The 21,675-nt window shown below is 49.0% G+C and overlaps 1 protein-coding gene across 3 annotated transcripts; it reads right to left on the reverse strand.

Annotated features, from left to right (window-relative positions):
- Positions 1-480: 480 nt before the first annotated feature.
- LOC139378630 (F-box DNA helicase 1) lies at positions 481-21,612 on the reverse strand. 3 transcript variants are annotated; one of them, XM_071120974.1, is made up of 22 exons: positions 21,504-21,599; positions 21,271-21,333; positions 20,894-21,058; positions 20,251-20,762; positions 19,992-20,122; positions 19,762-19,897; positions 19,497-19,681; positions 19,328-19,402; positions 19,153-19,244; positions 18,646-18,814; positions 18,320-18,539; positions 18,064-18,151; positions 17,890-17,976; positions 17,617-17,753; positions 17,433-17,529; positions 7,838-8,001; positions 7,666-7,741; positions 7,242-7,436; positions 6,933-7,058; positions 6,660-6,766; positions 5,990-6,124; positions 486-1,761 (listed from the first exon to the last, which is right to left on the reverse strand). In XM_071120974.1, the coding sequence occupies exons 2-22, from the start codon at positions 21,290-21,292 to the stop codon at positions 1,594-1,596; spliced, it is 3,087 nt and encodes a 1,028-aa protein (XP_070977075.1). In that variant the 5' UTR covers positions 21,293-21,333; positions 21,504-21,599; the 3' UTR covers positions 486-1,593. The 3 variants fall into 3 exon arrangements, with proteins under 3 accessions (XP_070977074.1, XP_070977075.1, XP_070977076.1); XM_071120975.1 differs by having other exon boundaries at positions 660-1,761; positions 21,271-21,336; positions 21,504-21,612; XM_071120973.1 differs by having other exon boundaries at positions 481-1,761; positions 21,271-21,603.
- Between the last annotated feature and the right edge of the window lie 63 nt (positions 21,613-21,675).

Consider the following 21,675-nt stretch of genomic DNA (forward strand, 5'->3'; position numbering starts at 1 on the left):
AAACAGACAGTCATTGTGGTACTCAGTTACGATTGAATGTTAGAATATTAAAAACGAGTGACTTGAGACTTTCGTGGTATGATCGTCGGTGCCAGGATCTCAGAAACAAGAAGCGGCTTTAGTAGGCACGCAATCACCAACAGTGGACAATTGAGGAGTGGAAAAACATCACCTGGTCTGAGGAATCCAGGTTCCTGTTGTGTCATGCTGATGGCTGAGTCAGGATTTGGCGTAAGCAGCATGTGTCCATGGCCCCATAGTGCCTGGTATCAACAGTACAGGCTGGTGGCGGTGGTATAATGGCTTGGGGAATGTTTTCCTTGCACACGTTAGGTCCCAAGTGAGCAATGTTTCCACGCCCCAAAACATTTAGGCTGTTCTGGAAAGAAAGGGGGGTCCGACCAGGTACTAGATGGGTGTACCTAATACACTAAGTGTATATTCATGTCATAGTCACCAGTCAACTCCATTACAATCAAAGGTTACTTAAACTTCAACCAGTGAATGCTAGCTATGCTAGCTCTTCTACCAGTCTGTTTTAATGAGTTTTAGCATGCTAATAGAACATTTTTATATTTTAAAAGGGGTTATGCAATAGGTTGATAACGATATCACCAAAGTATGTTGCATTGGACATTTCAAACAACATTCCCAGCTAATGAGAAAACATGGCATTTAATTTAGAGAATGAACAAGATTGGACTAGACAACTTTAGGGATAATTTGAATGGGTGCCAATGGCAGATTGAGGAATTTTTAAATCTGTACCCCAGTACGATCCACGTTAACATAGAGGGCCAGGAAATAACACAGACTTTAAAGAATTGCCACTTTTACAGTGTTAACTGTAAAATATCAGCTGTTGTACAATCTGATACAAACACAGGAAAAAAATGTAGACATGAAACATTACGGTTTTGAACACAGACACAGGTCTCATCCCATATGGCAGTTTGCACTTTATATAGCATTCCAAATTAACCACAAAAACTTGTTTTTCCCCATTTCCATTAGAGTGTTAGCAACTGTGTCTTTATGGAAACAATGGACATGACTCATGATGATGCTTATGTTGTTAACCTCAAAGTACTCAAACTGAAGACAAATGTTTCTTTTGTTATAATTTTAAAAGACATCACAAATAAAACAGATTTTAAAAAGTAAAGTAGAAAATGACACGTATTTAAAAGACAGGACTGAAGTTGTGCATTTTCTTTGCTGCAAAATATAACCACACTAAAAAACAAGGCATATCGATTTCACAATAATGCCATTCTGCCCCAAACATTTATCCAAATCAGCAAGGAACACACCTTTAGACTAACAGAGATCATGGGGGGCAGCTCTAGGCCAATCATCATCAAGGGTACCACGTTGTCAGTGTCTCTAGGTGCTAGGAGATTGGCTGAGTAACTCTGTCCCACACTGTTACCTTCTGGTCCATAATTGGCTAGTTCAAATGCCTATTACGCAGACTGATTTTTCCCCCAAGACAAAATCAGTGGAGAGGTCCATGTCTCATATTGTGTGGGTGTGTTTTCAGAACAGTTCAAGCAGCATGTTGAGTTTGCGTGTGTACGTGAGCGTGTCCCCTCAGAAGAGAGCCATCAGCAAAGCGTAGTTGATGGGCAGGTTCAGGCGCTCCTCGGTCACTGGCAGGACCTTGAGCAGTTCTGGGGAGGCTAGGAGACTGGCCGTGGGGCCGACACGCTGCAACACACACGCCCCACACATAGGACCTCCATCGTCTGCACTATCCATCTACAACACACAGAGTCAAGTTAGTCACACACAATGTCACACCCTGATCTGTTTCACCTGTCTTTGTGATTGTCTCCACCCCCCCCTCTTCAGGTGTCGCCCATCTTCCCCATTATCCCCTGTGTATTTACACCTGTGTTCTGTCGGTTGCCAGTTCATCTTAAGTCTACCAGCATTTGCGTCTCAGCTCCTGCTTTTCCCAGTCTCTCTTTTTCTCACCCTCCTGGTTTTGACCCTTGCTTGTCCTGTCTCTGAGCCCGCCTGCCTGACCCTGAGCCTGCCGTCCTGTACCTTTGCCCCACTACTCTGCTATCAAACCCCTGCATGCCTTGACATGTTGTTTGCCTGCCCTGTTGCTGTAATTAAAATTGTTACTTCGACACAGTCTGCATCTGGGTCTTACCTTCAAACCTGATAGTACGAACTGGCACTGACTGAAGCAGCAGACCTGGGCCAGCTGCGCGACGCCATCTCCTCCCAAGGAGCCACCAGTGGGAGGCACATGGAACTGCTTCGAGGCCTTATGGATGGGGTTCAAAAGTTGCCTGAACGCCATGACCGGGTATTGGACATTTTGCTGGAGCAATTCCGCGGGTTGTTTGGGAGGCAGCCTACCACGGTGGTAACCCCAAAGACCCTCAGTAACCCAGCTGCTAGCAGCGCCATCTCATCGGTCACTCCAACTTCTCTGGAGCCCCGATTACCTCCCCCGGAACACTTCAATGAAGAGCCGAGCACCTGTCAGACGTTTCTAGCTCAGTGTGCCCTCATTTTCGAACTTCAGCCCCCCTCCTTCCCCCCGGAACGCTTCAATGGAGAGCCGAGCACCTGTCAGACATTTCTAGCTCAGTATGCCCTCATTTTCGAACTTCAGCCCCCCTCCTTCCCCTCGGATCGCTCCAGATAGCCTATTACGCTGATGTCTGGGAGGGCTCTTACCTGGGTTACTGCTGTATAGGAACAACAGCTGGCCATATGCGTTAGTCTGGAGGAGTTCACGGGAGAGGTGAAGAAGGTTTTTGAAGTCCCATTCTCTGGGAGAGAAGCTGCGCAGGACTCCCGCAGTGTGGCAGACTATGTGGTGGATTTCCGAACGTTGGCAGCAGAGAGTGCTTGGAACTAGGAAGAACTGTTCGATATGTTCCTGCACGTCGTCTCGGAGGTGGTCAAGGACGAACTTGCAGCTCAGAAGTTACCTACGGATCTTGATTCCCTAATCACTTTGACCATACGAATCGATTGGCGACTATGGGAACAACGGAGGGAGAGGAAATTTGACTTCACTCGCACGTCCAGGGATTTCAATTTGCCTCCGAGTCATCCCGGAAGTCCCCGCCAATTCCGTTGCAGAAAGAACCAGAGGCTTCCCGACCTTCCCCGAAAGTCGCCGAAGACGGCTGAGTGACCGCTTCCCGATCCTATGCAACTAGGTAGAGCTGGGGTATCGCCTGAGGAACGGCAATACAGGATCAACATGAAGAATTGTCTATATTGCAGGACACTTGGTCATTTTGTGTCCTCTTGTCCTTTAAAAAGACCAGGCACACTGGTAGGAGCGAGTACTCTGGTTGGCCATATAGAGAACTTTCCTGCTTCCCTTGCTCACCACCTTGTTAATGCCATTCTGCTGTGGGGAAACCAGTCTAAATCTCTCCTGGACCTCATTGACTCTGGGGCAGATTAAAGTTTTTTGGACGCTACCCTAGCTTCCGAGTTGAACATCCCCATTCAGCCCCTCAACATTCCCATGGATGTTAGAGCGCTGGTCGGGCACGCTTCTAGGCTGGGTCACTCATATTACCACTCCCATCAACCTTCGTTCATGTCAGGGAATCACATCAAGACTATTCAATTCCTGCTTATCAAGTCTCCAAAGATTCCTGCGGTATTGGGATTCTCTGGGCCGGTTCTGCCACGCCCAGTGTCTGAAGTCAGCGCAACTTGCCCCGGGATGTTTTCCTGGGGGCTCGGACGGTGCCCCGGACCTCTCTGCCATTCCCGCGGAGTACCAGGCCCTTCGGGAGGTGTTCAACAAGGCCCGGGCCACTTCGCTTCCACTGCATATGACTACGGGATTGACCTACTCCCTAGTACTACTCCGCCCCAGGGACGACTGTACTCACTGTCGTGACCGGAGACCAAAGGTATGGACGCCTACATTGGGGACTTCCTAGCTGCAGGATTTATTGCGTCCTTCGTCCTCTCCCTCCGGCACAGGGATCTTCTTTGTGGAGAAGGACAAGACCCTGCGCCCGTGCATCGACTACCGGGGACTCAAGAACCGCTTCCACTCATCTCCTCAGCCTTCGAGCCGCTCCAGGGTGCCACCATGTTTTCCAAGCTGAATCTAAGGAACGCCTACCACCTTGTGCGGATACGGTAGGGGGATGAGTGGAAGACTACCACCAACACGGCCAGCGGCCACTACGAGTATTTGGTCATGCCATTTGGCCACACCAACACCCCTGCTGTGTTCCAGGCTCAGGTAAATGATGTTCTCCGCGACATGTTGAACCGATTCGTCTTCGTCTACATTGATGACATCCTCGTCTTCTCCCGCTCCCCCCAAAAACATGTGCTCCACGTCCGACAGGTTCTTCAACGCCTCCTGGGGAACCAGCTGTTTGTTAAGGCAGAGAAGTGAGGGTTCCATTCTGGGGCACATCATCTCCGCTGGGTGTGTCCAGATGGATTCCGGGAAGGTGAACGGTGGTGGATTGGCCCCAGATAACCAGATGTTCTTGCCTGCCACCCGGGCTTCTGCCGGACCCTGGCTTTTGGTGGCCCACCATGGTCCCCGAAGTCTCCGCATTTGTCGCCGCTTGCACGGTGCACAAAACAAGACTCCGACAAGCTCCGGCTGGTCTCCTCCAACCTCTGCCTGTCCCTCACGTCCCTGGTCCCACATCTCCCTGGACTTTGTCACGGGTCATCCCCCATCTGATGGCATCACCGCCATCCTGACTGTGGTGGATCGGTTTTCCAAAGCCGACCACTTCATTCCTCTCCCTAAACTACCCTCTGCCAAGGAGAAGGCACAGCTCATGGTGCAGCACGTATTCCGGATCCATGGACTACCGGTCGACATGGTCTCTGACCGGGGCCCTCAGCTCGTTAAGGCTTTCTGCACCCTCACTGGGTCATTGGCCAGCCTGTCCTCCGGATTCCACCCCCAGTCCAACAGCCAGACGGAGCGAGCCAACCAGGACCTGGAGACTACTATACGCTGCCTGGTCTCCCCCAACCCCACCTCCTGGAGCCAGCAGCTGGGGTGGGTCGAATACACACGCAACACCTTTCCCTGGAATCAGCCCCCGCTTTTCCCAAAGCAGGAGGAAGAGATCATCATTGCCTCTGCCCAGATGTTCAAGTCCACCACGATCGTCGTACCCGGAAGAGAGCCCGGTCAGCCCTCAAGACCACCTCCAGGTATCGACGACAAGCAGATCACCATTGGACCACGGCTCCCCGGTTTATCGTCTCAGGAATGGCTATCCACCCGGGATCTGCCCCTCCGGGTTGAATCCCGCAAACTCTCCCCCCGGTTTATAGGGCCATTTCCCATCTCCAAAATTATTAGCGCATCTGCTGTTTGTCTTCTGTTGCCCAGTACCCTTCATATACATCCCACCTTTCATGTGTCCATAGTTAAACCCATGTCTCACAGCCTTTTGTCTCCTGTTTCCATCTTTCCCATTATCCCCTGTGTACCCGTGTTCTCTTTTCGTCTTGTTTGTCAAGTTCACCAGCGTTTGTCTCATCTCCTGCTTTTCCCCAGTCTCTTTTTCTCGCCCTCCTGGTTTTGACCCTTGCCTGCCTGACCATTCTGCCTGCACCTTTGCCCCAACTCTTGATTACCGACCTGTGCCTGACCCGACTCCTGAAGTCTTGTACCTTTCCCACACTACTCTGGCTATCGACCCCTGCCTGCCTTGACCTGTAGTTTGCCTGCCCTGTGCTGTAATAGACAGTGTCACTTCGACACAGTCTGCATCTGGGTCTTACCTTCAAACCTGATACACAAACTTTGTGAATGAACAGGAGTTCACCATCTCAACTACAACTGCTACAGTTGGCTAACAGGTCTGACTGGTTAGCTGTTGGTGGAATGTGGGCCATTATTTTAGAACTTCTGCACCCACACCTGTCTGAAATGATCAAGTCTGGTTGAGAGACATTGCAAATCAGAATGTGGTATGGTGGTAGGGAGGAGGAGGTGGGGCCTTACGTATTGGAGTGGCAGCTTGCACATGGCGAGGGGCCAGACAGGCATGATGTGGTTATGACACTCCCGCACGGAGCAGCATGGGGGCTGGCCCTCGGTCAGCAGGGCGCTGGTCAACTCTGTCCTCAGGAAGTACTCCTGGGGAACAACAGGAAGTTAAAGGGTTAATTAACCATGGGAGGAGTTACCACCAGGCTATGGGAGGCGGCTTTCACAGAACACAAATTCAATTGGAACACATTCACTTGCACAGTTACGTGCTCATTTGCACCACATAAATGTCACCCAAAGAGGAATGAGGCTTTCTCAGAATTACATTATCACAACATCCTGCTTCAATGAACAGCTTGTACATTTCTCAGAGAAGATGCTTGAGAAATAACACACGTAAAATAAAGAAAGAAAGAAAGACTGGGAATAGGAGAGAGGTAAGTAGAGCGAAGGAGAGGATCATGGAGGGGTAGAGGGGGTGGAGTAGAAGAATAGAGAGAGAGAAGTGAAGAGGGATGAGTGTAGTGGAGGGGGTCAGTGCCAGAGGAGGTTGCTGAGGGGAGGACGACTCATAATAATGGTCTGAATGGAATCAAACATGGTTTCCATGTGTTTAATACCATTCCAGCCATTATTATGAGCCGTCGTCCACTCACCAGCCTCCAGTGTTCAGTGCTCTCACCCCAGCAAGTGTGAGGATGTTGGTGATGTTCTTGGTGATGACCAGAGAGCTCTTGGCCCGAGTCACCGCCACATACAGCAGGTTCCACTCATCGTCTGGGACGTCACCTAGAGGACGAGGGAGAAAACAGTGGAGTCAGCCACTAACATACATTAACCAATGTTATGATTTGGCGTAGGTCGTAGACCAATGCAAACAGTCATTGGCCTTAGATAAGATTTGGTATTTGGATATGGTTTTCCAACTGCCTAATGATTGCACACACACACACACCTCCTGAGCAGCTGGAAAGTCTGGGTAAGTTGTGGGCGGCACAGGGGACCTTAGCAAAGTCATCAGTGATCACCACCGTGTCAAACTCCAGACCCTTTGACTTATGGACTGTCCCCAGGATAAAATCTAAGAGATAAAAGAGAGACAGCAGGGGAGGGTTGATACAAATGAGAAAGATCAGACTCAAATACAAATACAGCAATTCATAACTCTGTGTCTGTACAGTCGTGAGTGTGTGTGTGTGTGTGTGTGTTTGCAGTATGTACCTGTGTGCATATGTGTGTGTACAGTATGTAACTGTGTGTGTACCTGCGTGTTGGGCCTCTCTCTCTGTGCAGCCGTAGAGGCGTTCCACCAGCTCAGGGATGCGGCTGTTGTATTTCTCCACCATGGAGAGTTTGCCCTCCAACTCACGGTCCTCTGTTTTTTTAGCGTAACTCTTCAGTCCAAAGTAGCCCCCCAGACTCTGCTGGGTGAACCTACGGATGAAGCTGTCCTTGATGCCTAGAGAACAGGGAGAGAAGGAGAAGGGAGCACGTTTAAAAAGGGAGAGAGCTAGTTACACTGCAGAGTAGAGCTAAACCTATTGACACAAAAGACCCTTACCAATAAAACAATGAGCATTGAGAGAGCCAAGGCAGGATACTGTCTTACCAAAAACAGTACAACATAGTAATTCACTTGTATTAGAATTGCAGAACTGAGGCAAGGGGCAGTGTGTTGCACCACTCACCTCGAGAGCGGTTGTTTTCTGGCTGCATCAGAACCCAAATGTCCATGATTCTTTTGAGCCCAAAATTCTCCACCCCCTGGAGTGGAAAATACATATCTTACACAAGACCCAAACACGTGTGTGTGTGTGTGTGTTTGGGGGGGGGGGGGGGGGGGGGTGTATGGACACTCACCCCTACGATGTGCAGCCTACAGCGGGGGTTGGCATCGGTGAGTCTGACTGCTTGGTCGAACACGGAGACGTTAGAGCGAGACAGTACTGCTAACTTACCCCGGCCAGGACTCAACCCTGTAGTCAGGGGACGCAGTGAGTCCACAGCCTTACCCCACACACAGCCTGTGGATAGACAGACAGACATGCACATTAAAGAGCAGGTTCCACAAATCTAACAACGTAGATTGATGATATTCCACCCAAAACAGTCTTTATGCAAAACATAATATAATATATGTATACACGAACCGCACAGCAGCTCCATGTTTTAATTTTTATTGTTTATTAACAACAAATCAATATAGAAAGTACATGAGGTAACACGTATACAGTGGGGCAAAAAAGTATTTAGTCAGCCACCAATTGTGCAAGTTCTCCCACTTAAAAAGATGAGGCCTGTAATTTTCATCATAGGTACACTTCAACTATGACAGACAAAATGAGAAGAAAAAAAATACAGAAAATCACATTGTAGGATTTTTTATGAATTTATTTGCAAATTATGGTGGATAATAAGTATTTGGTCAATAACAAAAGTTTCTCAATACTTTGTTATATACCCTTTGTTGGCAATGACAGAGGTCAAAACGTTTTCTGTAAGTCTTCACAAGGTTTTCACACACTGTTGCTGGTATTTTGCTGGTATTTTGGCCCAGTCCTCTATGCAGATCTCCTCTAGAGCAGTGATGTTTTGGGGCTGTTGCTGGGCAACACGGACTTTCAACTCCCTCCAAAGATTTTCTATGGGGTTGAGATCTGGAGACTGGCTAGGCCACTCCAGGACCTTGAAATGCTTCTTACGAAGCCACTCCATTGCCCGTGCTGTGTGTTTGGGATCATTGTCATGCTGAAAGACCCAGCCACGTTTCATCATGCTCTACTGTGTCAAATGCTTTATAAAAATCTAAAAATAATATGAAGCTATCCTCGGTTATTAGGTCTGAGTAGTCAAGTACTTCTAATACTAGTCTGACATTGTTAGAAATATGTCTGTTCCTCATGAAGCCAGACTGTGTATCATCAATGATTGCATCCAGGACTACTTTAATTATTTTTGCAAGTAGTAAGGCTAAGACCAGGTTTGGCCATTGTTCTTCCTCTCTTACGTTTGGGCTTCACAAGAGAAGGTCACGGTTGGTATCTTTCATTTATTTGGCGTGGCCTACGGCCAAACAGTAACTGCAACTGGATCCTTGACTTCCTGACAGGCCGCCCCCAGGTGGTGAGGGTAGGTAGCAACACACCTGCCACGCTGATCCTCAACACTGGAGCTCCCCAGGGGTGCGTGCTCTGTCCCCTCCTGTACTCCCTGTTCACCCACAACTGCATGGCCAGGCACAACTCCAACACCATCATTAAGTTTGCTGACGACAACAGTGGTAGGCCTGATCACCAACAAGACAGCCTATAGGGGGAGGTCAGAGACCTGGCCGGGTGGTGCCAGAATAACAACCTATCCCTCAACGTAATCAAGACTAAGGAGATGATTGTGGACTACAGGAAAAGGAGCACCGAGCACGTCCCCATTCTCATCGACGGGGCTGTAGTGGAGCAGGTTGAGAGCTTCTAATTCCTTGGTGTCCACATCAACAACAAACTAGAATGGTCCAAACACACCAAGACAGTTGTGAAGAGGGCACGACAAAGCCTATTCCCCCTCAGGAAACGAAAAAGATTTGACATGGGTCCTGAGGGTAGTGCGTACAGCCCAGCTGCCTGCCATCCAGGACCTCTACACCAGGCGGTGTCAGAGGAAGGCCCTTAAAATTGACAAGGACCCCAGCCACCCCAGTCATAAAGAGTAGAGAGAACAGTCTGTTTATCTTATATGCATAGTCACTTTAACTATACATTTCATGAATATACTACCGAAATTGGACCGACCAACCAGTGCTCCTGCACATTGGCTAACCGGGCAATCTGCATTGTGTCCCACCACCCGCCAACCCCTCTTTTTACTCTTCGGCTACTCTGTTCATATATGCATAGTCACTTTAACGATACCTACATGTACATACTACCTCAATAAGCCTGACTAACAGGTGTCTGTCTGTATATAGCCTTGCTACTCTTTTTTCAAATGTCTTTTTACTGTTTTATTTCTTTACTTACCTACACACACCTTTTTTTCACATCATTGGTTAGAGCCTGTAAATAAGCATTTCACTGTAAGGTCTACCTACACCTGTTGTATTCGGCACACGTGACAAATAAACTTTGATTTGAACAGTAGCCTGTGTAAAGTTGGGTTAATAAACCGTCAATTCGTAAACTCGATCCTCTGTCTGGACAATTGTTCCTTTATGATCTAGTCCGGTCATAACATTGGGGTCAGAAGTAAAAACGTGATAAAAGTTAGCAAGCTAGCTAGCTGACTTCTGTGGCTAGCTACCATAGGTGAGAACGGGGGTTGAAAATGCTTGGAGGGAATCTGAAAGTGAAGGTGGAGGTAGGGGACGATTACGGCCAAGGAGGTGCGTGTGCATGAACGTTGGAGGATCTGGCCTAGGAGGTCGCCAGGGCGTCGGAGCCCAGAGCGGGCATGAGGGCTTTGTTGACTGCTTCGCGCGGACTAGGGGGTGACGTCGACGCGGCGGGAAAAGGAATCTGGGGCTCAGGATGTAAACAAACATGGCGGCGCCCAGTTCCCGGTTGCGTCCGTATCAGTTAAGACCCCGAAGTATTCCAGTAAGGCGGATTGGGAAGCTTTTCATGCTCAGTTTGAACTGTTAGCTCATTTTAGGGGGTGGTTGAATGAGGATAGGGCACTGCTGTTGGCTTTATGCCTCACGGATGAAGATCTGGCCTGTTTGATACTGATTAGCCCAGAGGACAGACGTGATTATGGTGCTTTAGCGGGAGCACTGAGGAGGCGCTATGGACAGTATGTACAGCCCGGGCTGCTGCGCTCCGAACTGAGTAATAGACGCAGGCAGCCTGGAGAGCCTCTACGGGTGCTAGCTAATGACATTGAGAGCCTCTCTCTGCGGGCATATGCTCACATGCCTCCCTCCGTTCAGAGCGAGCTAGACAGGACCAGTTTGAACTGAGTAATAGACGCAGGCAGCCTGGAGAGCCTCTACGGGTGCTAGCTAATGACATTGAGAGCCTCTCTCTGCGGGCATATGCTCACATGCCTCCCTCTGTTCAGAGCGAGCTAGCACAGGACCAGTTCATACTGGTCTCTCCTACGGAGCTGCTCGTACATACCCAGCTGGCTCGTCCTGAGTCATTGCAGATAGCCTTGGAGAGGGAGCTGGTGTGGGCTGGGGTGCAGAGCAGCCCAGACCTGGAAAAGCCTGTATGGGTGGCTGAAATGACAGAACTCATTAGTGCTGTGTCACTACAGGCGGCACGAAACACACACCCTGGTCCCAGGGTCTGCTGCGGTTGTAGCCAGCCAGGCCATCTGTGCCAGGTTGGCCACATGGCTGTGTGTTACATTCCCCCAGCTACCTCCACAACACATCCCTCCGTGAGCCCGGGCAGCACCAGTCCAGCTACCCCAGATGGGAGAGGAGAGGACACTGTCTGCAGTGAGGGAGATAGGGGAGGAACTGTGTTGGTCTTGACCCCGAGCAGCAGGAACGGTTTTGGCAGTTGCTGTTTGAATTCAGAGACAGCTTTGCACTGAGGAAGTGAGAAAGAGGTGGGTCAGACTCATTTGGGGCAGCATGAGATCGACACACGTGATGCTCGACCCATCAAGATGCGTCCCCGCCGTATCCCGCTGGCACGCCAGGAGGCAGCAGACAAGGCTGTATTGGAGATGCAGCGGGCATACTTCATCGAGCCCTCAGACAGCCCCTGGGCGGCGCCAGTCGTCATGGTTCCTAAGACGGGGGGCAAGCTGAAGTTCTGTGCGGACTACAGGCGGCTGAATGAGGTAACCAGGAAGGACTCATACCCCATATCGATGAGTCGCTGGACCTGGTTAAGGGGTCTTCCGGTTTCTCCTCACAAGACCTCCGCGCAGTGGCTACTGGCAGGTTCCCCTCTCCCCAGAGGCCAGAGCCAAAACTGCGTTCTCCAGTAAGAGAGGACACTGGCAGTTCAAAGTCCTGTGCTTCGGCCTGTGCAACGCTCCAGCTACTTTTGAGCGTTTGATGGACAGAGTGCTGGATGGCTTCCCCCAACAGCAGTGTCTGGTATACCTTAATGACATCCTGGCCCATGGCAGCTTCCTCCAGTCAGCCCTGGTGGAGCTACAGCGCGTGCTGGAGCGGGTGGCTGCCGCAGGTCTGAAGCTCCACCACGAGAAGTGTCAATTCATGAGGAGAGAGCTGTCCTTCTTGGGCCACCGAGTGGTGAAGGAGGGGATCAGCACCATGGAGGACAAGGTGGGTGGCTGTCCGAGACTGGCCAACCCTCACTGACCAGCGTCAGCTGAAGAGCCTCCTGGGCCTTGCCTCGTACCACAGGAAGTTTGTACGGAGCTTCTCAATCGTCACTGCTCCCCTGAACCGCCTGCTGCCGAAGGACAAGGCCTTCACTTGGACAGTGGAGTGTGACGATGCCTTTAACACCCTCAAACGTGCACTGATCAAGGCCCCCGTGCTCGCCCCCCCTGACCTCACTTTGCCCTTTATCCTGGACACAGACGCGAGCAACGTGGGCATGGGTGGGGTGCTGGCCCAGGTGGGGGAGAGAGTGGTGGCGTACTTCAGCAAAACATTTGACAAACATGAGCTCCGCTACTGTGTCACCGGGCGGGAGCTCCTTGCTGTTGTGCCTTCCATCAAACACTTCAAGTACTACCTGGGTGGCCAGCCCTTTACTGTAAGGACTGACCACTCTGCTCTCCAGTGGCTCATGTCTTTCAGAGAGCCAGAGGGGCAGGTGGCTCGCTGGTTGGAGGAGCTTCAGCCGTGTGGTGCACAGGGCAGGGGCACGCCACTCCAACGCCATGTCCTGTCGGCCCTGTACTGCAGACGGCTGCCGCCACCGTGAGCAGAGAGGAGGGACGGGAGAGAGCGCTGTGTGCAGGGGGGGTCTGTGCCACTGTGTCGGGCGAGCGGGCCTGTCTGCTGTGAGCTGCAGACTGTCGACGTGGCTGAATGGGGGCAGCAGCAGCAGGGACGGGACACAAATCTACAGCAAGTGCTACATGGGTAGAGGCGCAGGTGAGGCCACCATGGGAAGAGGTGACAGCGCTTTCACTTGCGACCAAAGGGTTGTGGTCAAAGTTTGAGAGACTACGGCTGGCTGATGGCGTGCTACAGCAGGCATGGAAGGAGTCAGTTACGGGAGATGAGAGGTAGCAAGTGGTGGTCCCAAAAGCATTGTGGGAGGCTGTGCTCCAGAGTACTCATGGGGGGGTGGGGGGTGGACACTTTGGGGTCACAAAAACACTCCACCGCCTCAGTCAGTGCTTTTACTGGGGGCAGCACAAGAGGGATGTGGAGGACTTTTGCCGCCGCTGTGACAACTGCACAGCGAGAAAGGGCCCCCCAGGCCGCTCTCATGCTCAGCTCCAACAGCTCCTGGTGGGGGCTTCCATGGAGAGGGTAGGAGTGGATGTAGTTGGGCCGTTCCCCACCACAGACAGTGAAAACCGCTGGGTGCTCACGGCCATGAACTATTTTACAAAATGGCCCGAGGCCTATGCTCTGCCTGACCAGGAGGCAGAGACCATTGTTGACGCCCTGACAGCGGGGATGTTCAGCAGGTTTGGAGCTGCAGAGTCCATCCACAGCGACCAAGGCAGAAACGTTGAGTCCCGTGTGTTCGCCACCATGTGTGAGAGGCTGGGTATGCACAAGACCCACACTACTCCTCTCCATCCTCAAAGTGACGACCTTGTGGAGCGCTTCAACAAAACGCTTGGACAGCAGCTGGCCATCGTCTCTGCCAAACACCAGCGTGACTGAGACAAGCACCTGCCTATGGTCCTCATGGCATGCCGCTCCGCTGTCCAAGACTCCACCTCCTGCACACCTGCCCTCCTCATGCTGGGGAGAGAGATCCGCACCCCTGCGGAGATGGCATTTGGTCGGCTCCTGGATAGGCCGGAGTATGCCCAAAGACTCCAGGACCGCCTGGAGACAGCCCACACCTTCGCCAGAGAGCAGCTGGTGAATGCAGTTATGAGGCAGAAGAGGAACTATGATGGGAGCTGGTCTGGGTCTACAGCCCCCTAAGGAAAAAGGCAGATACCCCACAAACCAACCGTGACCAACTTGGGGCATCTTTCATTTATTTGGCGTGGGCTACGGCCAAACAGTAGCCTGTGTAAAGTTGGGTTAATAAAATGTTAATTTGTAAACTCAGCCTCTTCTGGACAATTGTACCTTTATGATCTAGTCCGGTCATTACAATACACACACACACACACACACACACACACACACACACACACACACACACACCTCCATTTGAATTACATTGATCAAAAACTCATACCGACAATATATGCATCTTTGATGTCACGAATGGAACAGCCTGGTGGTGGTGGCAGTGAACTACAACCGCTGTTTACCGGCATGCACGTTTGGTCAAAATGCGAGAAGATGGGAAGAAACTGGCTCGTGAGGATAAGGCGGGCAGACTGGGCCAGGGGAACATCTGGTGCTTCAGTCATATGCGGGGCTCAATTTTCCCCTAAACGATTGCTACCAACAGTGGTAGAGTGATAAAAAAAAACTATGCTAGCCAGCTAAGTGCACCAGGCAATGCAAAAAACAAACTGGCCCACTTACACGTATATAGCATGGAGTTTGGGGATGGAATAAACTCGCTAACGTTATCTAGCAAGCGAGCTACAACAACTCCAACAGAATACTGCACGTTTTACAGGGGAAAACATTTTTCAAAAACCAATCTGATAAATGTAATTGTTTATTTCAAGGTATGCCTCTAATTTTGTTGAACTGCCCAACCTTTATTTCACGATATTACCTGCAGGATATCATGGTAGCTAATGTTTGTGTTAGCCATTATATCTAGATTGACTGCTGCTAGTGGTAGCACTCAGGTTAGCATGTGGATAGCTATAGCTACCATCTGCCAACAAGAGTTTTAGCCGGTTTGGTTAAAGACGTTCAATATCTGCTGTGACGGTGAAGGTTTATCTTGATTTTGTTTAACAGTAGGAGAAATACTGATGTGCTGAACTGCTTATAAGTGATGTGTTTCAAGGCTGTTGGTAGGGGTAAATCAGGGGTGTAAAAGGAGCTATGCTAAAAGCTTACGAGCTGTATTTATTTGGATTTAAATTCAACCTTTATTTAACTAGGCAAGTTAAGAACAAATTTACAATGACGGCCTACCGGGGAACAGTGCCTTGTTTAGAGGCAGAACAACATATTTTTACCTTGTCAGCTGGGGGATTCGATCCAGCAACTTTTCGGTTAGGCTACCTGCCACCCCTGTATAAGTGACTAAAAAATGTTTAGCTTAGTGACCAACGTTTTTTTGTTGTAATTTTGTATTACTCATCGATATGATGTCGGTCTTCACCCCCTTATGTGGACAGTGGCTTCACCCCCTTATGTGGACAGTGGCTTCACCCCCTTATGTGGACAGTGGCTTCACCCCTCGTGTAGTGCTCCCCTTTAGGTCACTTTTCCGACATATCTTCGGTCAAGTAAAATATATAATTCTCCCAAAATAGAAATGTAAAGTGATGTCGTATTGGGACTGTTTGAAGGATGAAACAAATCACAATGTTGAATAGCAACATAATTCTGCAATCTTCCCTTTACAACAAACTGATCTAATCAGAACCAAATAAACAAATAAGAGCATAGTCGTCATGGAACACCATGGATATTTTACCGGCATGTTTACACAATTCAGAACTTCTACTTTAGACCTAGAAATATAAGTAAACAACATAGTGGGTCACTTTCAGTGACAACTAAGAGCGATAAAGCGTGAGGCTAAACTCCTTTGTTTTGGTCCCATACCTACCCGCTTTAAGAGCAAAAATTGAACCCATGTGAAGATGCTGTGTGAAGGTGTGAGAGCGAAGTCTTGCATCTTACTAAACGCAACGTAATTTTGCTGAGTCAACCTTCAAAAGGCCCAGTGCAGTCGTTCTTATATATCATTTCTGGGTAACAATTAAGTCCTTTACTGTCATAGTTTTACATTAAAATGGTCACAAAGAAACATACCTTTTAAGCAAATAACTATTTTTCAAGCAGGAATGTTGCTGTCTGAGTTGGGAGGGAAGGGCACCAAAGCAGTGCATTAACCACAGAGTGGATCAATCCCCCGAGCGGAGTGGTCTAATGGGAGGGATATTTAATCTGAAAATTAGCTGTTATTAGCTGAGAGGTTTGGAACTCTATTTGTTATTATATTCATGTATACGGCCTGGTGATGTTACCAGGCAAGCCAAAACTCCACCCGGGAAAGTGACATTATCAACAAAAATCACAGTAGCAATCTTTCCCCATTGAAAGCTGTGCAGCCAAGCCTGAATTCAAGCAATATGGACACACATAGTTTAAATTTGGATTATAGCTCCTGTCCAAATGTTGTGAATCATATACTCGTTGGCCAGTTTATTAGGTACACCACCTCGTTCACAAAAATGGTTCACTCCTACAGTGAGATTAGTGGCCTTGGTTTGCTACATAAAACAGACAGTCATTGTGGTACTCAGTTACGATTGAATGTTAGAATATTAAAAACGAGTGACTTGAGACTTTCGTGGTATGATCGTCGGTGCCAGGATCTCAGAAACAAGAAGCGGCTTTAGTAGGCGCGCAATCACCAACAGTGGACAATTGAGGAGTGGAAAAACATCACCTGGTCTGACGAATCCAGGTTCCTGTTGTGTCATGCTGATGGCTGAGTCAGGATTTGTGTCCATGGCCCCATAGTGCCTGGTATCAACAGTACAGGCTGGTGGCGGTGGTATAATGGTGTGGGGAATGCTTTCCTTGCACACGTTAGGTTCTTTGATACCAAGTGAGCAATGTTTCCACGCCCCAGAGAATTCAGGTCGTTCTGGATGTAAAGGGGGGTCCGACCAGGTACTAGATGGGTGTACCTAATAAACTAGCTACTAAGTGTATATTCATGTCAGTCACCAGTCAACTCCATTACAATCAAGGGTTACTTAAACTTCAACCAGTGAATGCTAGCGATGGCTAGCTATGCTAGCTCTTCTACCAGTCTGTTTTAATGAGTTTTAGCATGCTAATAGAACATTTTTATATTTTAAAAGGGGTTATGCAGTAGGTTGATAACGATATCACCAAAGTATGTTGCATTGGACATTTCAAACAACATTCTCAGCTAATGAGAAAACAGACATGCCATTTAATTTAGAGAATTAACAAGATTGGACTAGGCAACCTCGGGGATAATTTGAATGGGTGCCAACGGCAGATTGAGGAATTTTTTAATCCGTACCCCAGTACAACCCACGTTAACATAGTATAGTGGGCCAGGAAATAACACTGACTTTAAACAATTGCCACTTTTACAGTGTTAACTGTAAAATATCAGCTGTTTGTTGTACAATATGATACAAAACACAGGAAAACAGATTTGACTGCACCAGGCCTTTAACTGTCAGAATCCTGTGTTCCTTCACTCACCGTCTTGTTTTCCTCCTACCAGAATCTTCTTCACTTTCTTACACACTTGGAGAATCGTGGCTCCAATGTAGGCAATCTCCGAACCAAACCGAAAGCTCTGAGAAGAAAAAGAATACCTATTCAATACACACACTGAGCTTTTGTGTAGTGAGTATATACCTGAGTGAGGGAGAAGTGTGTGTACCTGGGTGAGGTAGTAGAGGTGTGTGTGTTCCACCAGGTTCAGGGCATTGACTGCTCCTCTGAAGGTATAGATCTGCTGATGAGGGTCTCCCACCAGGATCTTCCCACAGTGCTGAAGTAGCATGATGTCCATGATGGCTAAGACACACACATACACACACTTATCACGGACTTGCTAACAGACATGCTATCAGGTGAGTGGTGCCTGGTGCAGGTGTAATGTAGACCCAGGTTTGGTCCAGGTGTGGTACAGTGGTGTAGTTGAGTCGTGTACCTGGAGTACAGTCCTGTGCCTCGTCTATAAAGATGACATCATACTTGTCCAGAGTTGGCCTCTGCAGCTGCCACAGCTTCAGATACCCTGAAAGACATTCAGTAAGGACCCAATCCTAAGACACTGACATATTATTATGGAGTGAATAAGCAAACAGATCGTTTATGGGCTTACCATCATGGGTCATGTGGTGTGCGTACTCCCTGGTCTCTTCTAAGGCAACCATTTTGTCCCAGATCCTCTGGGCATCCCTCGCAAACATCTGAAAAATAAAGGCCAGTTTGTTCAATTGTGGAGATGACCGGTGTGTGGCATGTTTGTGTGATTATGGGACCAAAACGGAGAAGTTTGTGTTCTGGTGTGTGAATGTGTGTGTGGGGGATGTTTCTTTGGGAGGAGAGGTGTTTGTGGATTTGGGTATAACGCTTACCCTTTTTGCATTGCAGTCAGGCACGGTCATTTTGCCATGTGTGTTTTTGTACGTGTTTGGGACGTGGTTGGGGGTGATGTGTGTGTCGGCCGAGGCCATGTAGGCATTGAGGGTCAGGGTGACCACCTTGGCGTTGACAAAGCCCCCGCTGCCCTTAGGCAGCACCCAGGCCACAGAGAAGGGCTTCACGTTACTAGACAACTTCTTTAGCTCCTGGTACCTGGGAGAGAGAGGAGACTGGGTGACTGATTGAACGGCTTTACTGAAAGACTGACGACAACCAGACATACGGAAAGAAACTGTTCTAGACCGACAGATAAGCAGACCTCTTTCCGACGGCCCCGAAGGCCATGGAGTGGACCGTCCTGCAGTCCACGTTGCTGGGGAAACAGCGCTGGGCCTGGGTAGCCACAGACTTGTTGAAGGCCATGTAGAGGAAGTGGTGGTGTGGCCTCAGCTGGGCGTACCGAATCAGGGTGGTGGTCTTCCCTGTGCCTGGAACACAACAACAACCTTTAACCCCTACACTACATCACAGCAGGAACATGCACACATAGGGCACAATCAACAGCTCACAATGTGGGCTTTTTTGTGAAGTGGGGTGGACCATTCGTGTGTGTGTGTATCAACTTGAACTACTCTGCATTTGTCACAATATAGAAAAAGTACTCTCATCCTGAACTGATGAACCAGACTGAGCTGAACTGACATGGAGAGGGTGCCCTCTAGCAACAATTCAGGAAATGCTAGCAAAAGTACCAACTCTATATCTAACTTGTTTTCTGTAAAAACACAGCTGTGGCATGATGTTGTTAGTAGTGGTCTGGCGATACCTGCGAAGGCCATGATCTTGACCACGTGGTCTCTATGGATGTCGTGGTTGAGGATCTGCTGCTGTTCGTGGGTCACCTGAACTTGGGCTCTCCTGGGAGAAAGAAGACTGGGCATGAGACTCAGGTTATTACTGATTCCTTCAAAATACTTCCTTCCAGAAAGATCAGTCCTCACCCACTCTGATTGGTTATTGCTGTGGGCAAGGCATTCTCCATCAGGTGAAGGACATAGAAGATGTTGTAGTGCCACCTGGAGTGGAGGAAGGAGAACCGTCAATGTCCGCCTGTCTATCCATCCGTTTGTGCAAATCTATCTTTCATCTCTATATAACTTCCATCTTGACCTGTTGCTGATGTTGATGTCGTTCCTCCTCATGGCGAGCAGCATGGTTGCCATGGCGCTGAGGTACTCCGTGATGGCGCTGGCTGAAGGGAGACAGCTTCTGAGACAGACAACCAGGTCCAGAACATCTCCCACACCGTCACACAGCACCAGCATCAGGGCCATGGCTGCCCACGGGTTAGGGCCCTGACAAACACACACACAGTCCAATCAGATAAGCTCAGAAGTATAATAGTAGTTTCAACCGTGTGTGTGGGGCTACATACCCCCTCGATACCCTCCAATTTGGGGAGTCGGTGTTTAATGCAGGCCTCAGCCTGAGGGAACAGACAATGTGTCCTCACACTCTGTAACACTGACTCAGGCTTCACCTTCTGACTGGGCTTATACTGGGCCATGAACCTGGAGGGAAAAAAAAAAACACACACACACACACACTAGATCAGAAATGAACAGAAATGGCCCAAAGGAACAGTTTACAGTAAAGAGTCCTTACTCGACTATATGGAGGATGCTCTCCTGGTCGTCCTTTATGATTCTATGGGTTTCCAGGATGGCGTTGATCTCCTTCACGGCGTCGATCTCCTTCTTCGTGTAGCGGTAATACAGCTTCTTCCAGGGCACAAACTACACACAGGGCCCAAAGACACAACTTAGACCCAAAATAATGTATAAAGCACATCTATTAACATTTTTACACTAGCTTATCTTCATAACTTTAACCCTAACTTCCTCCCCCTGTCCCAGGCTCTCACCAGTGACTGGGTCACAATGTTCCTCCAGCGTTGGCAGACCAGGCTGACGTTACAGTAGAGGTCCTCAGCAGGCAGGAGGCTCAACACCAGCATCAGCACCTCCTCTGGGAGGTCGTCCACGTGACCCTGGGGATGGGCCAGGCCCCTGCTGCTTCCCAAGAGGCCATAGAGGGCGTCAGGCAGGGCCTCCACCTCCTCCTCATGATGATTCATTAAGGCTGGGTCTGGATCTGACCAACAGCGCTCAAACTCCTTGTCGTCCCCAAACATGTCTGTTGTCAGCCCCTCCAGATAGTCCACCTTCTCATCCTCAGGTTCCTCCTTCATAGAGGTGGCTAGTGCCTTCTCCTCAATAGTCTCATTTTTGGGGATGAGCTCTCCATTGAGTCCCTCTGTCTTTATGGAACCTGAGCACTGGGACAGGGCTGCTTTCTGAGGACTTAACACCTTGACCACACTGATCACAGGGAAAAACTTTGTGATCCCTTGCTGCTTCTTGTCATCACGTGCATCTGAGATCCAGGGGAGATGAGAGGAGGGAGCAAAGGGAGGGGATGACAAGGTAAATGATATGTGTACAAAATGCTACATCATCCCTTCAGGTCTCAAGAGTTTAAAAAAACTAGACACAAATGTGCAGTACCTCTCTTTCTCTTTGTGGGTGTTCTGGGGTACAAACCCCGGTTAGTGTCTGAGTTGCTGTGCCTACGAGTGACGGAGTGGGGCTGTGTGAGGGGTTGGCTGCCCTCTGGTCTCCTACTAATTTCACGACACTCCTCTGAGTTCAGGTGCCTTCGCTTGGCTTTTCCTGCAACATCACCAGGGCTGTGAGTACATCTCTACTACACGCTCTCACACACCGTATTGACACCAGCCCTGTGTTATGGGTCAGTACTGAGGAGAATGCGTACCGATTAACGTCGTAGAGTTAAGCATACAGATGGGTGAGATGCATTAGAAAGTTACATTAGTTGGCTAGCTAGCAATTGCCATTTACCATCCTCTGCCAAGCAGCATTACCTTTAGTGGACGACTCCATCATGTTGTTTCAAGAACAGCTGCTGATGTCCAATCTCTCGTTTCCTGCTTTTTCGAAAAAAATAAGTAATCTAAATGTTAGCGTATATGCTACATGCTAGCTAGTGTGAGCCGCCAAACAACCCTACCCGGTATTTGGCTAGCCCGTGTTTATATCAGCTAATGTACAGTGCAAAGTAAAGTTCGCTTGTGGATTTAGCCTGTTAGACATTCACCTTTTTAAATAACATTGCATATTACTGATATAATGTCGAGCATTCGTTGTTGTTGATAACACAACTAGCTAAGCGTTTATTGGCTACTTGGTTCTTCTTTGGGGAATTTACGGAGGATCAAGTTCAATGTGTTGCTTGCACAGCGCCACCCATTAGTCAGTAGGAGAATAGC

This window comes from Oncorhynchus clarkii, chromosome 21 (assembly GCF_045791955.1).
Source record: "Oncorhynchus clarkii lewisi isolate Uvic-CL-2024 chromosome 21, UVic_Ocla_1.0, whole genome shotgun sequence".
Classification (NCBI taxonomy): Eukaryota; Metazoa; Chordata; class Actinopteri; order Salmoniformes; family Salmonidae; genus Oncorhynchus; species Oncorhynchus clarkii.